Source organism: Alligator mississippiensis, chromosome 5 (genome assembly GCF_030867095.1).
Source record: "Alligator mississippiensis isolate rAllMis1 chromosome 5, rAllMis1, whole genome shotgun sequence".
Classification (NCBI taxonomy): Eukaryota; Metazoa; Chordata; order Crocodylia; family Alligatoridae; genus Alligator; species Alligator mississippiensis.
This window is the reverse complement of record NC_081828.1, coordinates 213,091,078-213,109,472: the sequence shown is the minus strand read 5'-3', so window position 1 is coordinate 213,109,472 and position 18,395 is coordinate 213,091,078. Positions and strand designations below refer to the sequence as shown.

The 18,395-nt window shown below is 44.5% G+C and overlaps 1 protein-coding gene across 2 annotated transcripts in view; it reads right to left on the bottom strand.

The window, feature by feature from the left end:
- The window catches only part of LOC102564825 (vasoactive intestinal polypeptide receptor), a 175,431-nt gene that overhangs the window by 45,230 nt on the left and 111,806 nt on the right, over positions 1 to 18,395 (bottom strand). The window contains exons 4-6 of one of the 2 annotated variants that reach the window (XM_006269009.4): positions 8,355 to 8,458; positions 4,030 to 4,130; positions 2,492 to 2,624 (exon numbers count right to left, since the gene is read on the bottom strand). In XM_006269009.4, the coding sequence (XP_006269071.3) occupies positions 2,492 to 2,624; positions 4,030 to 4,130; positions 8,355 to 8,458 (338 nt within the window). The remainder of the gene's footprint in view (positions 1 to 2,491; positions 2,625 to 4,029; positions 4,131 to 8,354; positions 8,459 to 18,395) is intronic. The other variant, XM_059729231.1, reaches the window with a different exon arrangement.

The window sequence follows — 18,395 nt, the reverse complement described above, 5'->3', positions numbered from 1 at the left end:
AACTGTACAGTTGGGAGAGATGAGCAATGGAGGATCCACCACCCATCTCTTGCCTAGTGGTTAGGCCACTTACCCAGAAAAGGGGAAAATTAAATTTTAGGCCCCATTCAGCATGCAGATAAGAGACTTGCATAAGCAGTCTGTGCAGCATTTGCAGCAGGTTCGCTATTGCTACAGTACAGCGTGGGCGGGGAACTTTGCTCCTCCTATCTTAATAATCTTTGTGTGGCACTAGTTGCTCACTTTGTTGTGTCTCCAATTGCAATTCACTTACAGAGCATGCAGAATTAACCCTAAAGGCCCCTATGAGTCCAGGGCTCTACATTAACTGTTACTCTACAGAAAAGAGGGATCATTGTGGACACGTGGCTGAAACCATCAGCTCGGTGCTCACCAACCATCAAAAAGGCAAACAAAATGTTAGGGATTATTAAGAAGGGAATTGTCAGCCAAACAGAAAGTATCATTATAACCCTATATCAATCCACGGTACGTCCACACCTTGAATATTGTGCCTGGTTTTGGTCCCCACACCTCAAAAAGGATATAGGAGAACTAGAGCAGGTCCAGAGAAGGGCAACAAGGATGACTGGTGGTATGGAGGGGCTTCAGAGACTAAAGAGGCCAGGTTTAATTCAGTTTAGAAAACAGACGCTTGCCGGGGGGGGGAATGATAAGCGTTTATAAACAGTCAAGAGAAAGTCCATAGAAATGTATTATTTACTGTCTTTCACAGTATAAGAACTAGGGGTCACAAAATTAAGCTAGTAAGTAATGAGTTTAAAACTAACTAAAAGGCGGTTCTTTTTTTACACCGCGTGCCATTAAAGCATGGAGCTCATTGCCACCAGATGTGGAAGCTGAAAGTGTAGCTAGATTCATAGTTGTTAGGGTCGGAAGGGACCTCAGTGGATCATCGAGTCCGAACCCTGCCCCGGGCAGGAAAGTGTGCTGGGGTCAGATGACCCCAGCCAGGTGCTTGTCCCGTCTCCTCTTAAAACCCCCCAAGGTCTTATAGACCCCCAAGATTCAAAAATAGACTGGACCCATTCTTGGAGGAAAGGTACATTAGTAACTATTGAGCACAGGAGATCGGGATACAGCTTCTGAATCAGGACTTCCTAGACCTTACATGCTGGAGGCTGCAAGGGAGAGAGGAACAGTGGAGAAAAACCCCGGTCAGACCCAATTCTCTCTCCCTTTCAGCATCTTGTCTCGGCCGCTGTGTGACAGGAGCCTGGGCAAGATGGACCTATGGTCTGAGCCGGTCAATGGCAATTCTTATGTTTTCATCATCTCTCCTGATCCATCTCTGTTAGTGAAAGGGCTAAATTAAGAGCTTGGCAGTTCCTTCCTCATCTACAGAAGAGTTGCAGGGCAGACAGTTACTGCAAGAGCTTTTCAGACACGATTTTCCTCTATTGTAGCTCAGGCATGACCCCAAGCGAACTTCTGGAGTGGGGAGAGGTTAGTTCAGTCTCCATGGCTCATTGAGTTCTTGGCTTCTCTACACTGGCAGCTATTTGTGGCACCAGGCTCTACTCAACTATTTATTACTGTCTACATATCACATTAAATGCTCAGGCTCCTTTACAATAAATTCCCCACCCTGTAGAGTATAGGTGCAAAAGGTACGAAACCCAGCAAGAGCAAACAGTGCTATTTGATCACTATAACTGCAGCATAACACGGTATAACAATGTCATGGTGGAGTCAGTGGGTCTCGGGGCGCATTTGGAGAGAGGATGCTTGGAAACTTGTAATCGGGAGTCTGTTTAGAGCTTGCAGGACCCCGTGGGAGAAGGCACCGAGCTCTGGAGTGGGCCGTGGGGCACGGGGGAGAAAAATCGAGATGGGGAGCTTTTGTAGGTGGAAGGTGAAAAGCGTGCTTTGTGATGCTTTAAGTGTCTTTTGTGGAGCTGGCCACTAAATGGGTTTCCCGTACATAGGAACATGGGATACAGGGTTGGAAGGGCCGTGAAAGGCCACTGAATTCAGCCTCTGCCATGACAGGTAATCACATTACACACAGCCATTCATCAATTTACCATGCTCCGGCTTAAAACTAGTTAGGTTTTTTTGCCCCTGCTACTCCCGTTGGAAGCCTCTTCCAGAACCGTACATCTGTGATAGTTAGAAACCCACTTCTGATTTCCATTTTTCTTCCTGAAGTTACTCCCGGTTAGTTCATACCCATTGCCTTTTGTGCCCAAATCATTCTTGAGGCAAACAGCTCTTCTCCCTAGAGCTGACTGACTTTGCAAAGTGGAAATTATCCCCAACTCTCCTGAACATTTTCAACACCTTTTCCTACCTCTATCATCACCCAAGGCAGTAGCACCCTCGCCCATCATTTAACACGATATTTCTGCTATGATATTTTCATTCATGTTAGGCCTGTCCATGTGAATTATTTGGTTATTTCCCAGTTAAGGAAGGCAAAAAGAAGGAAAATGTCATATGAAAGCAATACATAGGAACTGCTACTTACCGAGCTGACAGAGCAGTGGTCCATGTCTTCGCTCTCAAAGAGGATGACGTCTTTGATGAAGACCGCAATGGCTCTCATTATGAAGGACATGAAGAGGTGCATGTGAATATAATTTCGAGTACAGTGCAGTTTTCTGCAGAAGGGGAATAGCATGAAATAACATTTTTGAGCATCAGGGCTTCTCAATACACCATTTTTTTAACTGAAATTACATAATGTTTCTTTGACCAAGAGATAGCTCTTCAATTAACAATTGGAAACACTTGAGGCAGATTTTAATCTGGTGGAAATCAATGTGAGCTCCATTGAAGCCAGTTTATACCAACTACGGAGGTGACTCCCCAATCTGGGGAGGTGGAAAACAAAAGTGGCATGCAAATATGTCCAACGTTGGATCAGTAGCAAATTTGCCATTGGCAATTCCAATGGTATGTGAGCTTCATGAGTATATGAGCTTTTCCAGGACGAGGGTCTGATTCCTGCAGAATTACTGCCACGATTTTCTGCAAGGAAACCCCATTTTTGGAATAGCGCTGGCCCAAATTAATAAATGCTTGCAAATTTTATTATAGCAGCATGACTCATACTTTTATGCAAAAGCCATGACTTATTAACCAAAAGCAAGGGGAATACTAGGCTTATACCATCTCTTCCTCCACATAGCATACTTTGGAGACACATTTGTATTAAGGAAATTAGATTTTCAACCCAATTTTTCTAGTAACTGTAAGTGACAGGCCTCATGCCTTGGAAATAGCTATGTTATAGCCATGGAAAATATAAAAGAGCTCATTCTTTGTTCCTCTATTCCATCTCTTATGGCAGGGATGGACAAAGAGAGGAAGGAAGAAAAGTGGGTCACCATTTTTTAGTGTGACAGCGTATGACAGAGGAGACTCAGAGCTGCTCCAAAATACTCTCTGTTTCCTCCAGGCTCCTGCAACACTTACTTTTGTGATTTGATTGTGACATACCCTAGAATTGGACAACCTACTATAAGGAAAAACCCTGCATTTGTAGGTGGATATAGATTAGAGAAGTTAGCAACTCGTGCCCATCTCCAAGCGGTCTAGTTCTCTGCTATCCTCTTCAGACCTCAGCAACAGCTGCAAATAAAAGTCTGCTCAACACCATCACTGTAACGTTGTGTGGTTATTATGTGTTCTGTGGTTAAAGGAGGCCAGGAGCTGGAGGATGGCTCTGCTTCTTTCCAAGGCATACTCTGAGCAACCAAGCCATGTAGACCGCTTGGCTGGTGTTGCAAACCCCCGTGCAAATGTCACCATTCAAATGCCATGGGACTGAGACACCTCAAAAGGTGTAACCTCATCCTTCTTTGAGAAACATCATGTCCTCTGCTGGTGTCATCTATCTTGCCCTTGAAAGGCATCCCAAGGGACCCCCAAAGACATGCCACTCTTAATGCATAGCCAAGGATCTGCTGATTTCCCCAGAGTTAAAGAGCCAGTTCCCCTCCCTTGTCCTGTCCTTTCCCCTCTCTTATTTGAGTCCCTTTCCCTCCACCCCCCAGATCTTACCTGAAGAGGCACAAAATGATCATAGCAGCCGTGAGAGTGATGAGTGATAAACTATATCCGATGGTGTAACCCGTCCTGACCGTGCCGTAGAATACCGTCTGCTAACATGAAGGAAAGAGGCAAAAGTTACACTTTGGGGAAGACATTCAGTGATTCGTCCTCGATGGCAACTTCTACAGGGCCACTGGCTAATTACTACCTCATCAGGATAAAAGCAACCTCTGGTATAAAATGACATGAACCAAAGTCCATTGAAGTGAATGGAAAATAATCCCATTCACTCCAGCAGCCCTGGGATCTGCTCTCTATTCACGTAGTGGTTTGATAAGGGAAAGTCTCTTACCCAATACTATGATTTGGTCGCTCGTAGAGGTGATCACATTGGTATCATTTTGGACAAGGCAGGTGATTTATACCTAGGAGCATGGGGCATCAGCACCTGAATGCTTCGGTATACCGCTGAAAACAGTGTTTGTGATGGTCTCATTTCAGCCATGCAGGCTGGAAATATTGCTGCTCAGAAAATGGTTTGTTTTTTCTTGGACAAGACTGATTTTTTGGTTAAAAAATGGACATATTTTGGCTGTCTCAGCTCATCGTGGAAGTCTCTGGTCACAAGGCATCATGGGAGAGACATAGTTTAATTGAGGATTGTGGTCCACAGATAATCAGGAGCATCAGGCTACCGACTACTACTCCCCTTTTGGCACGGCAGCAACAGATTTCAATAGGTTTTGGCTTTCCTCTAAAACACAAATTTGGGCTGTTTGCACATGCCTTTTATCAATAAACAAAAATTTGAAAAAATTTCCATGGAAAGCAGGGACATTTCACAGGCAGTCTCCCAAACTTTCTGTAGGAAAAAAATGTTGATGCAATTCTCTTGCCCTGTCCTAATTCAGACGCCTTCCCTCTAATAACAGCGCATGGAACTGCGATTTTCAAGCGGGGTGATGTAGCATCCTGGATCCCTTGAGATCCTTTCAAGGGTGCTGGGAGTGGGGGTGCCATACAACAGTAGTACTGCTAGACGTGCAAACATGCTTCACAAGAGAGTTCAAATAGCAATCCATTGTGTTAAAAAAATATTATGACCTGTTGTGGTCTTTTCAAGTTCTTTGAAATGGAAGAATTGCTCCAGTATTTTTCTCTAGTGAAATCCAGTAGCTTAACTAAAGGGGTTGATCTGGGAAAATGGTCCCAGACACTAACTTTTAGGGAGGGGGGTTGGAAAAAACAGCCACACCGGCAGCACCAGCCACTGGAAGTTGCTGCTGTCCCCATGCATTGCTGCTGTCCTGGGCACTTGGCTGCCCCATTACACCTCTGGTCAAAAAACAAGTAAAGATTAAGAGCTCGTGTTTTCTGGGGAGTGCCTTGAGCCTAAAAAGGTTGAGAGCCACTGCTGTAGAAGACGCACACATTACTGATATCATTTTTACGGGATCTGAAAAGGATGAGGATTTTTTACAAAACCAACAGAACAGAGATCCGTGCGTCCAGTGCTCACATTGCTGATGGGATGACGACCTGAGCAGGGGGCTGGACTAAATGATCCCGTGAGGTCCCTTACATCTCTACGCTGCTATGAGAGGATAGAAACAAAGGTGGAAGAGCTGTGAGAAGATAAAGGTTACAAATGAAGACGAGGCAGATCTATTCTTGATAGTCCTCCCTCTCTCCCTTCCTTGGGAATAGGGAAAAGAAATGGAAAGATCGACAGGGCAGATGCCGTCATAGGAAGGAAAGTTGCCGCTTTGAGAAACACCACTTCTAGAAACGTCCCAGTCCCACTTCATCAATCCTCGCAGCAGCCCCACTGAGGGGAGCGGGCATAGGTACTGCAATTTTAGAGATGGGGAAATCAAGGAAATAAGCTTATGTGACCTACCCAAGACCATAGAAGGACCTGGGGACTTGGGCCCAGAAGTATTTAGGTGCCTAACTCCTATTTATGTGCCTAACTCCTACTGATTTCAGTCCTTGGCACTTCTCTGGCCCTCAAACTAAAGGAGAAGAGGAGTATATTCTATTAATGAAAGCGGGGAAGTCGTACATCAGGTCTTCTGGCAAGCTCTGTCTTTGAACTGTCCCATGGTTTTAAGCAACTTGCTTGATATTAGTCTCCCATGACTCGCAAGCAGCACTGCCGATGTCATGGGCATGTTGTGGCTCTCCTCCCTGTTAGGCCAAGGCACATCCTGAGTTGACACCATTGATTTCCGAGGAGCCACCTCCACATTTACCCCAGTGTAATGGAGAGTTGAACACAGCAGCTAGCATTTGCTCAGGGGTCTGACGACACTGGATGATGTGAGTGATACAACAAAATGCCGCTGGCGTTTCCTCTCTGATCAGCACTGCTTTTCCAAACTGCCCTCGGGAACTGTAACAACTCTGCAGACCATCAGGCTCCTGCTTTTCTTTACATTGCAAGGCCACATTAACACACACACGCTGTATTGCCCGTTACACGCATGCATATGAATGCATAGGTGTGCCCAGCTAGACAGGAGCCTGCCTTGCCACGGACAACCACAGGACTGGGAGTTTGCATGCGGGCATCTGGAAATGTGCACGTGATATTTCCTGCATTTCCAAGTGCAAACTCCGTGAAAATCGGACCATAGATCACAGTAAGATCACGGGGTTCATAAGGGCGTCAGTCCTATTGCTCAGGAAGAGCCTTTTGCAAAACACTTATCCATATTTCATACTTTTCTTGTTGTTTCCAAGCGGTACTCAGCAGACATTAAAAATGCATGGGATGTTTCAAGCATGGATGACTATCAACCTCACTTCAGGTCTTCTGTTCAGCCTCTTTCTCTGTTTTTTCCCCACAAAACCCTCTCCCCTCCTCAGTCTATTCAACACATCTCTTCTATTCAGCTTGCCAGTCCAGGACCATACAGTAGGTTACTGCCTAAGCCATATCTTGCTCAGACTCAAACAGCATCCCCAAACTGCACGAGTCAAAAGAAAATAATTAAGAGAGAATTAAAAGAGCACAATACGCGGTGTCTTGGTAACAAGGCATTTGTGCAATACTGAGCTCCACTGGGTAGTCCAAGCATGAAGCAGGAATTCCCAAATCCCCTTGCAGGCTCCGCACAAATTCGAGTCCTTGGAAAAGGGCCTTCACAGTCCAGAGACACAGCGATGGGTTACGAGGCTTGAAATCCAAGCCTGAAGTTTCGATCTTCAAAACGGGGCATTTGAAGATGTATATTGGCTGGCTCCAGCCACTGACTATGGTTTTCCCTTCACTAAGACACTGGTATTCTTTGCACAGCTCTCCTATCAGTGTTTTCTTTATTTGTCTGTCATCAAAGCAGGTGAACTCTCTTGAGATTTTCTTGATTGCCTCTGTGATGTGGGAGTACTGGGGACCCACTCGGACTATGAACTGGTGAATGCAAGTGTCTTCCAATATCCAGACTCTTTTACTGCAAAGCTTCCTGGGCCTGGCATTCACTTATGCTGAGCAAGCAGGGACGTAGGAAAAGACTTGCATAAGGTGTGCCTCTAAAATCATGGATCCAGCCAGGTCTCATGTTTTCTTAGTACACTTCAGCAACTGAGATGCTGAAACCTAAGGTATTTTGCTACTATCTTCCACTGATTTTAATGGGAGTTGTGTACCCCAATCTCTTAATCGACCTTAAAAACCTCAATCCAGGTTATCTGGTTGGGCTGATATGGATTGGAGTAGAGGGTTTTAAGGGAAAGAGTTGGGCCATGTGCTGCACATGCAAATGTACCACGCATTGTGTGGCTGCTTTCATAGTTCACGCAAAGAGTAACATGCAGAACCGATGGGCTATATTAAATACGGGACGCGAGGATTGCAATGCTTAATGATCACGTGCCCTGTTACTCTCTGGAATTCACAGCCCTGAGTTAGGAGTTTCAGCTATGAACCCTCTTCTGGAGCTGGGTGCCTATGCCATGCTAGCCATTTTTCAAGAAACATCAGAGGAAGGGAGGAGACCCCCCATTACAGCATGTAAGCCAGTGTTTATGCCATATGCACAAACGTGGCCTAATTTGCAGAGGTGTTGCGTATCCTCAGCTCCCAGTGGAATCAATGAGATGTTGGAGGTGCACACATCCCCTGGCAGGATGGGCGCTTTGGTGACAGCGCTGACCAGGAGAAATGCTAGATCTCTGCTGCCATGTGTTCTGGGGCAGTAGAAAAGTCAGCTTTCCTGCCAACCTTTCCTGAGGGCTGGGAGATGAATGGGAAAAAAAGGGTCCTGGGGGGGGAATCAGAGAGTCTTTTCCACACCACCATGCTGAGTTGTGTGTGTCAGGGCTGTACAGACCTCTTCCCCTGGAGTGCTGTTGGCATCATACCCACAGGCGACTGCATACGGGGCAGGGTACATATCTGCCCAACCCTCGTCTGTGCAGTTCCTGGACACATTGCCTAGAAGGGAAAAGAGGAGGATTAATAAAAAAGATGCATGCTTAACACGAGCACCTTCTAACCCATTTCAGCTCCTACATTCTGCAACACATGAAGACAAATCTCCAACACCTTGCTGAATTGACTTCGTACTTGTATCATCACAGCACCAGTAGACCAGGCTCCATTGGATATGTCTACTAGACCTTCTCAGTACTATGCCACAAGGAGGCATGCCCTCTGCACGCTACCTCTTGAAGCAACGCGGCTGCCCGAGTGGAGTGCCAGGTTTGTGTGCCATTAAGTTCTCCCTGTCTTGGCCGCTAAGACAGATGCACTGCATCCACATGAGCGCGGATGTTTGTTTCCGCAGGGACAAGATGCAGCAGCACATCTTGTTTTCTGCACGGGGGTTTATTTGCTACCTTGCAGCACGGAGAACACGTGAACGTGCAGTGTGTGGTGCTGCAGATGTGCCTGTGGTGCCACATAACGCTCGGCCATGGTCCTCCAGACATGGCCACGCAGGGTGGTGGCACATGCAGAGCTGGGGTGAGGCACCGCACCGTGGCGTTCCCTGGCCCAGTGTAGACGTGCTTATTGTAAGAGACACTGTCTAGACACCATCTGAAATGGCAGCATGTGCAGGATTGCTGAGGACTGAACATAGATAGCCCATGTGGAAGTCAGGCCCTTAACTTACAAGATGAGCCCTTCTGTTTTATTGGTCAGACATGCAACTAAGATCAATAGGCGTCTTGCTTGAATGAGGACAAAGTGCCTCCAACTATGGATATCAGGGAAAACCATGCATATGCCTTGAATGCTTCAATACATATATTTTAGTAGAATAAATATTCTTGGACAGGGATAATGTAGTCATTGACTTAGATGATTTTGGAAGCTAGAGAAACAGGTTCAGATAACATAAGAGCTTCCCTTTCCAAGTTTCACTCAAACTGGACAAACCTTGAAGGTTCAAAACACCCACTTAGGTCACCTCTGACTTTAATGTCCCAGCTCGGATGGGAAGCAGAAGTGCTTAGTCTCTCAAGAAAAGATGCTCCCAGGATACGTCCTACTGTATTTGTATTCCCTGCTTCTGTGCACAACATTCAGTGATACCCAGATACCAAGCTCAGACTTTTAGAGCAAAGCAATTTAGTTATTTTGAATGCTCTTCTGCATTTGGGGGAGTTCAACAGAACTATGACTGTTCTTCAACCTCGGGTCTTGGCTTACAAAGCACACAGTGTCCTCATCTGCAATTAGGACTTCAGGGCTGGTCATCACATCCCACGAGGTGCTCGCTACCTACATCCCTAATGAAAAGAGCTGTGCAAATTATCTGTTGCCAATAACATGAGTTGCAAACTTGGGATTCCCGCCCCCTCGTCTACAGGTGTATTCATTTCCTATTACACATAAGTTTGTAGTTATAATCTGTATTACAGTAGCCCTTAGAAACCCCTTCAAGAGGGCCTGTTTTGCTAGGTGCCATACAGACACAGAATAAAAGATGGGCCTCACCTAAAGGAGATCCCAGTCTACTTAGCGAGGCACACAAATAGATACAGATGACAACACATACTCACTTGTACAAACAATTCCTCCCTTGCCCCCATCAACCACTTTCATCATGAACTCTGGCCCTGCCCTTCCCGTGGGACCATTTCAGTTGATGGTTTGCAAACCGGTTGCATCCACTGCTCTCAGATCTCTCCACGTGACAGATCACTTCAATCCCTTATAACTACCCGCAGTCCCTAACTGGACAAACAGTATAATCCATCATGCTGAACAAACACCAGATAGCTACCGAGGCATTTATGATTCTCCAGACGAAGAACCAAATCTGTGAAGCTACGGGGATTTGTAAATATTGCCACGGCCGCCCGAAGACTGATGAGATTTGTCACCCGCAGCAAAGCAACACATCCTTCCAAATAAGAACAAACTGATTATGTGGCAATGAGGGCATGCTCAGCCATCATTTTTCCGTATTTTCCACATCTTTGCTATTGCAAACTATTTGATCTTTGATCTGGTCCTGAACAAAAGGGCAACCTGTCTCTCACGGGAAGTCTGCGGGAGTCTATTTGTTGCCTTAATAGGAATCGAACCGCGTTCAAGAGTGCAAGAGCCAGTCACCTTTAGAAAACACGACATTTCCTTATACTTTTTCCTGCCTGAAGATCTGACTGCAACTGAACCCCTGGTGCCTTAGCACTGCAGCTGCCTGCTCACTGCAGCTGGTTTTCTTGCCCTGTTGCTGTAGGTCAAGCCTATCTGCAAGTTTATTATTCCTATTTCTTTTTACAAGGGTTCAAACCGCACGCACACATCGTTTCATTAGATAAAAGCACCCATGAATGGTGCAGCTGTTGTAATATCCACTGAGATCATTTACAGCTCTAAGTTATGTGCAAATTTTAGCGCTTCCTGATATCAGCTGATTCTATCGTCTGTCCTACTTTGGCTTGTGTTTCCTGTGAAAGGCTCGCTCCTCCCCTTGGGGCAGATTTTGGCTGCTTGATTCCTGGCTTGTTATCTTAGCTGGATCAATTAACACAGTTTTTTTTCAGTCTTAAGTTTCCTTGGTTCATTTTCCAGCGTGCCTAAATTTCAAATTTGCCTCCTAGCCAGCACTTCCCACCCAAGGATCTTAGAGCGCTTTAACATGGAGATGTTATTTCTTCTACAGCAGATTATAGTCTCATAGAAAAGCTGGACTGGAAAAGGCCCTCGGGAAGGCACATCTAATCCAGCCCTGCGCTCCAGCCAGGATCCTCCCTTTCTAAACAATCCTATACAAGTGCACGTCTAACCTAGTCTTAAAAGTCCAGGAACAACCCTCGTGCACAAATATAACAACCCTCATGTACCAAAGCTGTTGCTGAAGCTGAGGCAGAGGACCAGGAAGTGACAACACCCAGCACAATCCAAGCAGAGACGCGAACTCTAGTTGCCATTATGATGGAATTAATACATTGGGAGTTATCGCATATACTAAAAACACCGAATGAGTCAAACAGAAAATGCATCAGCTGCATTCAGCTCTTTTTCTTCTTGCACAGTGACCTCCTAGCACACCGCGCTGGCCTGTGGGCCCACTCTGGGTTCAATTTTCCTTTAGCTTTCCCTGTCTGCAAGCAGGCAGGAAACCAAAAATGCAGCAGTTTTACTCCAGGGGGGTTTCTAAAAGGCGGCTCTTAGAAGCAGGAGGGAGGTGAAGTTGTAAAAAAGGTTTATTTTTATCATTTTGTTCCAGCTCTGCGAGCAGGGACGATTGATTTTGTTGTGATGAGTAGTGAAAGGAATAAAGTGATCTTAAAACAAAAAAAAGAGGCGGTCAGGAGTTGACTCTAGAAGCAAAGCCTCAGGGTCCCGCATCCATCCCTAGGAGCTGGGTATCGACAGCCAAGGCGAAACAATTCTCTCTTGCTTTTATGGGACCTCAGTTTCTGAGAAGGTCTCTCCGCTCCTTTTTGTCTTTCACACATTTCTGGAATTTTTAAAGACAAACCGGGGGCATGACCTTGCATGATCTCCCATAGGCTGAAACTGCATTTTCCCCAATGAGAGCTCAGGGCATGCAGGAAATGAAAAGATACATGAAACCTAGCGCTTTCCCCCCTTTCATACCTTTCGGGTTTTCCTGCTCATCATCAGGACAGCCAAAGAGCTTTCAAAGTAAAAAACCAGAGCACAAATGGGAGAGAGCAGATCAATCCCGGCTCCAATGAATTATGCATATGAAGCATATATGTATCTGAGATGTCTGTATATGAATGATGTATATGAGGTGGAATAACTCCAACAAGAAACTGGCAGAGCTCTACTTTAGGATGAGGGAAGTGGTGGAGAAGAGTGACGTTCATGACCCTGGTTCTGCCAAAAATTAAATTTTTTGTTGGGGGAGGGAAAACCCCCACCATTTTGAAGCCGTAGTACAAATAACATGTTGATGTCACTGGTACTGAGATGAGAGTGAGTTAATTAGCTAAGTATCTGCATTATATAATAATAATTATCCTTTATAACAGTTGCTTATGGTGACACATTTGCAAGTAGCATCGCTAGCTGTTGACTATGCCTTTCTTGGAAGTACCCCACATAGCCCTCACTTGGATTTGCGGTTTCCTGCTTCATGCTGCTCAACTGACTCAATCATCGATCCTCTGGGCCATGGTGTATGCAGAAGAGATCTATGACCACCACACCATGACCTTTGACGCGTACGCCTAGGCAAGAGCATGAAGGAATGAAGGCTGCTCAAGACCTACCATCCCTTCCCCTTTAGACCACTGAGACAGAGTCTAGCAGCCACACAAAGTCCAGATGTTCGCCACACAAAGTCCAGATGTTCGGTACCTCGATGTCTGTCACTTCTGCCAGAGAGCAACACATAAGAACTGCTGCTGATTGCCTAATACCCCAGCAAGAATGTGCTTCTGTCAGGGTGATGTCCCTTAACCTTCCTCCAACCAATGAGTGCCACTAGGCACCCAAGTCGTACTCTGGAGGTTGCAACTTGCGGTATTTTATAGGAGCTACCCCACCATGAGCAGGCCCACCACATTGCTACCAGGTGCAATTAGTGGTCATACCCAGGAAAACCAACTTATATCCTTGTTTAATTGCTTGCATAATGACTTATCTATTCATCTCGTTTCTTAATGTAACTTGCCTATCGTTGACTTGCATCAGGCAGCACGTAGTCCTTTGGTCTCCCTGACTCAACAGTGTTGGCCCTCGGGACTATGGGTTCACTGCTAGCATTACAGAAAAGCTATGCCCTTAAGTGTGGCCTAAGTTGCAACACGTAAGTTAAAATGGCAAAAAAGAAAGAAAGCAGTTTTTTAAAATGAGGCATTCAGGCCCTTACCCTCAAACATAGCTCTAGAGGCCTATCTCCTACTGAAACCAATGGAGGATCTGGACTCAAATACTCTCATGATGAAGGAAGCTGGCTCCTGGAAAAGTGGTTGAAATCTCGAAGCACAGCAGAAAAAGACAGGATTGTCGACAGCAGCGCAACCTACCCGTTGCTGATTCCTAATGCGATTTATCACTCTGGGCCTGATCCGGCCTCAGCCACATCAATAGGACCTATAAGATGACCATAGTTGGAATCGGATGAAGAGTGACAGTATCTACATAACTTGCCTCATCTGTTCTGTAGTTGAAGAATTTGGGTCACTGTAGCTCTTCTGACCTACACACTAGCATTCAATGCAATGACATTTTAAAATAAAAAATAAATATTAGCAAAAACGGGTTCACCCGCCAGCTAGAATAAACAAATATCCTCTCACAAACTATTAAACTATGTCTGTTCTGATTTGAATCTCTCCAGATCTAACATAGCTTCTAAAGAATCGGGGTCACATTTAGCTTCTCATGAACAACTAAAAAACCAACTGTTCTGAGCTGAATCTTTCTTGAGATATAACATGACTTCTAAAGAATTTCTTAGCAGTGTTTTTCCTGCTATCAGTAAGAAAATTGGGTACAGCCATTTGACGGGTGGAATTTAATTAAGTTTCACTGGAAAACCAGGAGCGTTATACTAATAGAAAGAGATATTTCTCAGTAGAAGGGCATCTTTAACCATCTCTGTGAGGCCAAACTATAATGGGAAGCAATGATAGAAGAGAAAAATCAGATTGATAAAAGGGGGTTTGACCTGAATAATGGCTTCTTTCTAAAGGGTCACTCAAAGTTAATCTGAATGAACTTTTAAAGGACGGGAGGATACTGAACCCTGCAAACCGAGACCAACTCATGTGCCATTACAGAAACATGCCTTTGATCAGTAATACCACTGAAAATATAGTATAAGAAAAAAGACACTGCACATTAAACCACTACGTTAACAAGGTTATTATACCATCAGTGGAAATTTGTTGAATTTAATTCAATATGGAGAGTGGTGGTGAAGAAACTTTAAAGTAGTCACTGATCATCTCTGTTTAAAGACAGATCCCATGACAATATGCGGCAGTGTTGTGGTTGACTGGACTGCAGCTGTTTAGCGTTCTGCTACAAATTAGTTAAATTGAATTAAACCGCTTTGTGGACCCTCTTATTGAGAGTTAAAGTGGCCGTAATTCAATTTAGCATGCTTCATGTCAGAAGTCAATTAAGCTAAATCAAATAAAAGCCACATTCATTTTGAGCAAGGGTGTCTCTATAAGAGGTTTAATTAATTCACTTTAATTTTAAACTTTTAATTAATTCACATGAACTTTCCTCCGTGTTGTCATGTAGACAAGCCCTAAGAGATTGGATGGTAAGTACTGACAACTTTACTTCAAAATTAGCCAAGGCTTAATCCAAAGCCTGTTGTAGGCCAGAAGACGCTCTCAATTGACTTCAGTGTACATCTGATCAGATCTTTTGCAATCCTAAAATACAGAAATTCCTTGACTAGTAACCCGCACCTCTTGATGGGTTCTTCCAACTTAGTCTGGAGTGCCCATGAAAAAGATGGGAACAGGTCCTGCCTGGATCATGGAGAAGGGTGGCCAAGTAGTTATGAGGGCATGTTTGAGTGGAATAGAGGCGAGGGTTCCCATAAAATTAATGCATCAGGAAGAAAAGTTGGCTTCATATATAGTGAGTTACAAGTAACCGACTGTGGAGCTGGGATGCATTTTTCTTGTGGGCCTTCACGCTGCCTTCTGCGTTGTATGTATTTGAACACAAAGAGCCTGGGTAGGGCGCTGAGTGCTTTGGGAGCTGAGTGGTGATCTTTCCAATAGCCCTTGCTCCAAAGCTCCATGAGGACCTGTGAAAAAGAAGCAAGGACTTTGGGAGTGATTACAGTTTATGGGCTATAACTACTCAAGGGACTGAGTCAAATTTAACAGGCAAAGCCCATTGAGCCTGTTGACTAGGAGGGTGGCAGAAAGGCCCTGGGGACTTCAGAGGTGCAGGGATAAAGTAGGCTGCTGCAAGAAAAGAGGTCATTATGAGAAGCAAGCAGAACTATAGGAACTGAAAGGGCAGATACAGCTGGAGACTGAAGACTTGGTGTCTATGTTCCCATATCCTGTGGGCAGAATACAATCTGGTTCCAACTGTGTTGGCGCAGAGGAAACTGCTAAAGAAAACCGGGAGGGGAACCACCATCAAGAGATGTCCCGTGTGCAGGCTGAAACCAAGTTTGAAACAAAAATAGAGGGAGGAATCATAGAAAAGTAGGGCTGGAAGGGACCTCCAGAGGTCATCTTCCATCAAGATGGAAGACTACGGCAGCCAACAACCGAAACACGCGTAGAGCCATTTCAAATGAGAATACCACTATACCATAACTTGATAGATGGTTGCATTGATAAAAAAAGCCATCCTACTCTTTCCCTTTTGACATATCTAGGGATAGTTCTGACAATAGCATTTCCCCTTTTTTTGTTTTCTAAGAGCACCTGACCTGAGAGTGAGGCGCACTCTGCTCAGAAATTTGGCTGATTTATCCCTCCTACCATCTCCCAGGGGTTGGCAAAGGAACGGGGTATCTGCATTTCATTGTTTCCCACCCTGCTCCCATTGAAGGCAATAGTCCCAGTAAAGTCAACAGTCAATGATATAGGGCATGTCTACACGTGCGCTTTAATGCACAGCAGCCTGTTTTACTGCGCATTAATGCATCACCTAAAAAATGGTGGAATTACACTAATGCATAGTAAAACAGGCTACTGAGCACTAAGTGCCACTTATAAAACGTGCACTTCTGGTACTGTGCATTAGGGCGGCCTAATGCACATTTATTAATGCCTATTAGGGAAAGCACATTCGTGCACATATAGATGTGCCCATAGTTGCCACTGACATCACTAGTGCAGGATCAGGGGTGGGTTACACGTAGTAGAGTTAGCTGGTACTAAAATATATGACAATCGTACACATCAAGGGTATAAAAGGGAACGAGAGGAAATCATTTAGAGGGTCTCACAGGAGGCATAGGAAGAAATACAGCATTGGAGAATTCAGGTAGATGTCGGAAAACTTTAGTAAGCACAAAATCTACCGAGTCATCTTCATTCTAGTTTGGACAAAACACACCTGGCCAAACTGCTGGTTGTAACCATTTTACTAGGAGAGTTTAGCAAATGTTTGGTGAACAAATCACAATTTCTTTGCATGCTAAAATGATCCAAATAATTTTAATAATATATTTGAGCTGGTGACTCATGGCCACATCAATTAGAGTGAATGTTTTATTAATGATTTGATTATAAAAATTCACTGTTTCTGACTTGTCGCAGTTGTACAGGGTTGTCGCTGTTGCCTGATCAAATGAATGGACTTTTATAAACTTCCTCCTGCTGAAACGAGCTGCGTTTAGTCCTGGACTTCACATTTCAGTGCTTTATTAAAACCCTTCTTTGCTGCAGTGTTGTAACTTTGCTTTCTGTGACTGTGTGTATGAACATCAGTTCAAAAGCACAAACTTTCCAATTAAACAAATGAAGTATGGCTCATATTCTCCCAAACTTAATCAAGACTTACCACTTGCAAAAACACTTGCAATTAACTTTTCTCTTCATTGGCCACTTTATTTAGGGCACAATCCTGAACCTACACAAAACGGGGAGGATGAGCTAATAGCTTTTTTTCATTTCCTTTTCACTGTTCCTCCTACATGTTAAACTCATCATTTATATCTTCATAACAGCAGTGCCTATCCAAGTGATGCAAACAGAATTACCTAAAGCTGTTACAAATCTCAGCAACTGCTTTTTTCTCCTCTATTCTCTTTTGGGCAATAAACAAAGATTTGACTCCTCTGTTTTCCACGTAGATCTATAATTTTTAAGTAAACTAGTTGCATTAAGTGCTGGGGATGAGAAATAAGGATTAAATATCTGCTTCAAAACATTTCTTAAGGAAAGAAGGTAGGAGCAGAACTCCAAGCACAGCGACATGAAGCAACGGGCAAGTGAACAGAAGTGGGTATAAAAGCTACATAAACTGTTTATAAAAGCATCCTTCCATTATACTTTGATTTAGGAGCAGGCATCATTTTGGGGCTAATGAGATATAATGTAAGGCAGTGGCTCTCAACATTTTTTTGGACTTGAGGCATGCTTCACTGGACCCCAGGCACCCCTCCATAACTTTGTGCATTGAATAGCATCCTATTTCAAAAACTAATTTCTATATTAGAGAGAGGTAGTTAGTCATGCTAGTCTGAAGTCCAGCAGATGGCAAGGTAGATTTGCACCTTAGCCTAACCAGATCAGAAATGTGACCGCTTTTGTGAACCCAAGCTCAGTTCATTAGGCACTGATCTGATGAAGTAAGCTTGGGATCATTAAAGCCTATGCATCTCCAATTTAGATAGTCTTTAAGAGGCAGCTCTACCATGCCTTATAATATACATTACAGCGGTGATTTCCTTGCAGAGGGGCTGAGCAGTGGGTGTGGGGAATTGGCCAGCCAGGAACAACCTTCAGCCTGCATTTATTTTAATCTCTTCACACCTTGCGGCACCTTTCAAAGGATCTGGCAGTACTCCAGGGTGCCACGACACCCTGACTAAGTATTCCTGGACTAAGCAAATGGATTGATATCAGAGGCTGGATAAAGAAAACGGAAAAAAATCAAGCAGATTGCTATGCCATCTCACTGTCTGGGCATTTGAAAGCTCTGCAGCGGGGTCTTTGGGGTTGCTATCACTGCTGACTACACAGCTTTCCTTCCCATTCACTTCTACATATTTTTGGAAGCTGGATGAAAATTTTCATTTGCACAATCACATTTTCAAGGAGACCTCAGCCAGACCTATGGAGCTACTGCAACAGCAGCAAAGCAGAGATCCACCTCACTGTTGACAAGGATGAAAATGGTAGACTTCAAGGGCTGAGAGGGACCTTGAAGGTTATTTAGACCAGCCCCCTGGCACAGATGCAGGATCCGCCATTCCTAAACCAACCCAAATAGATGCCTGTTG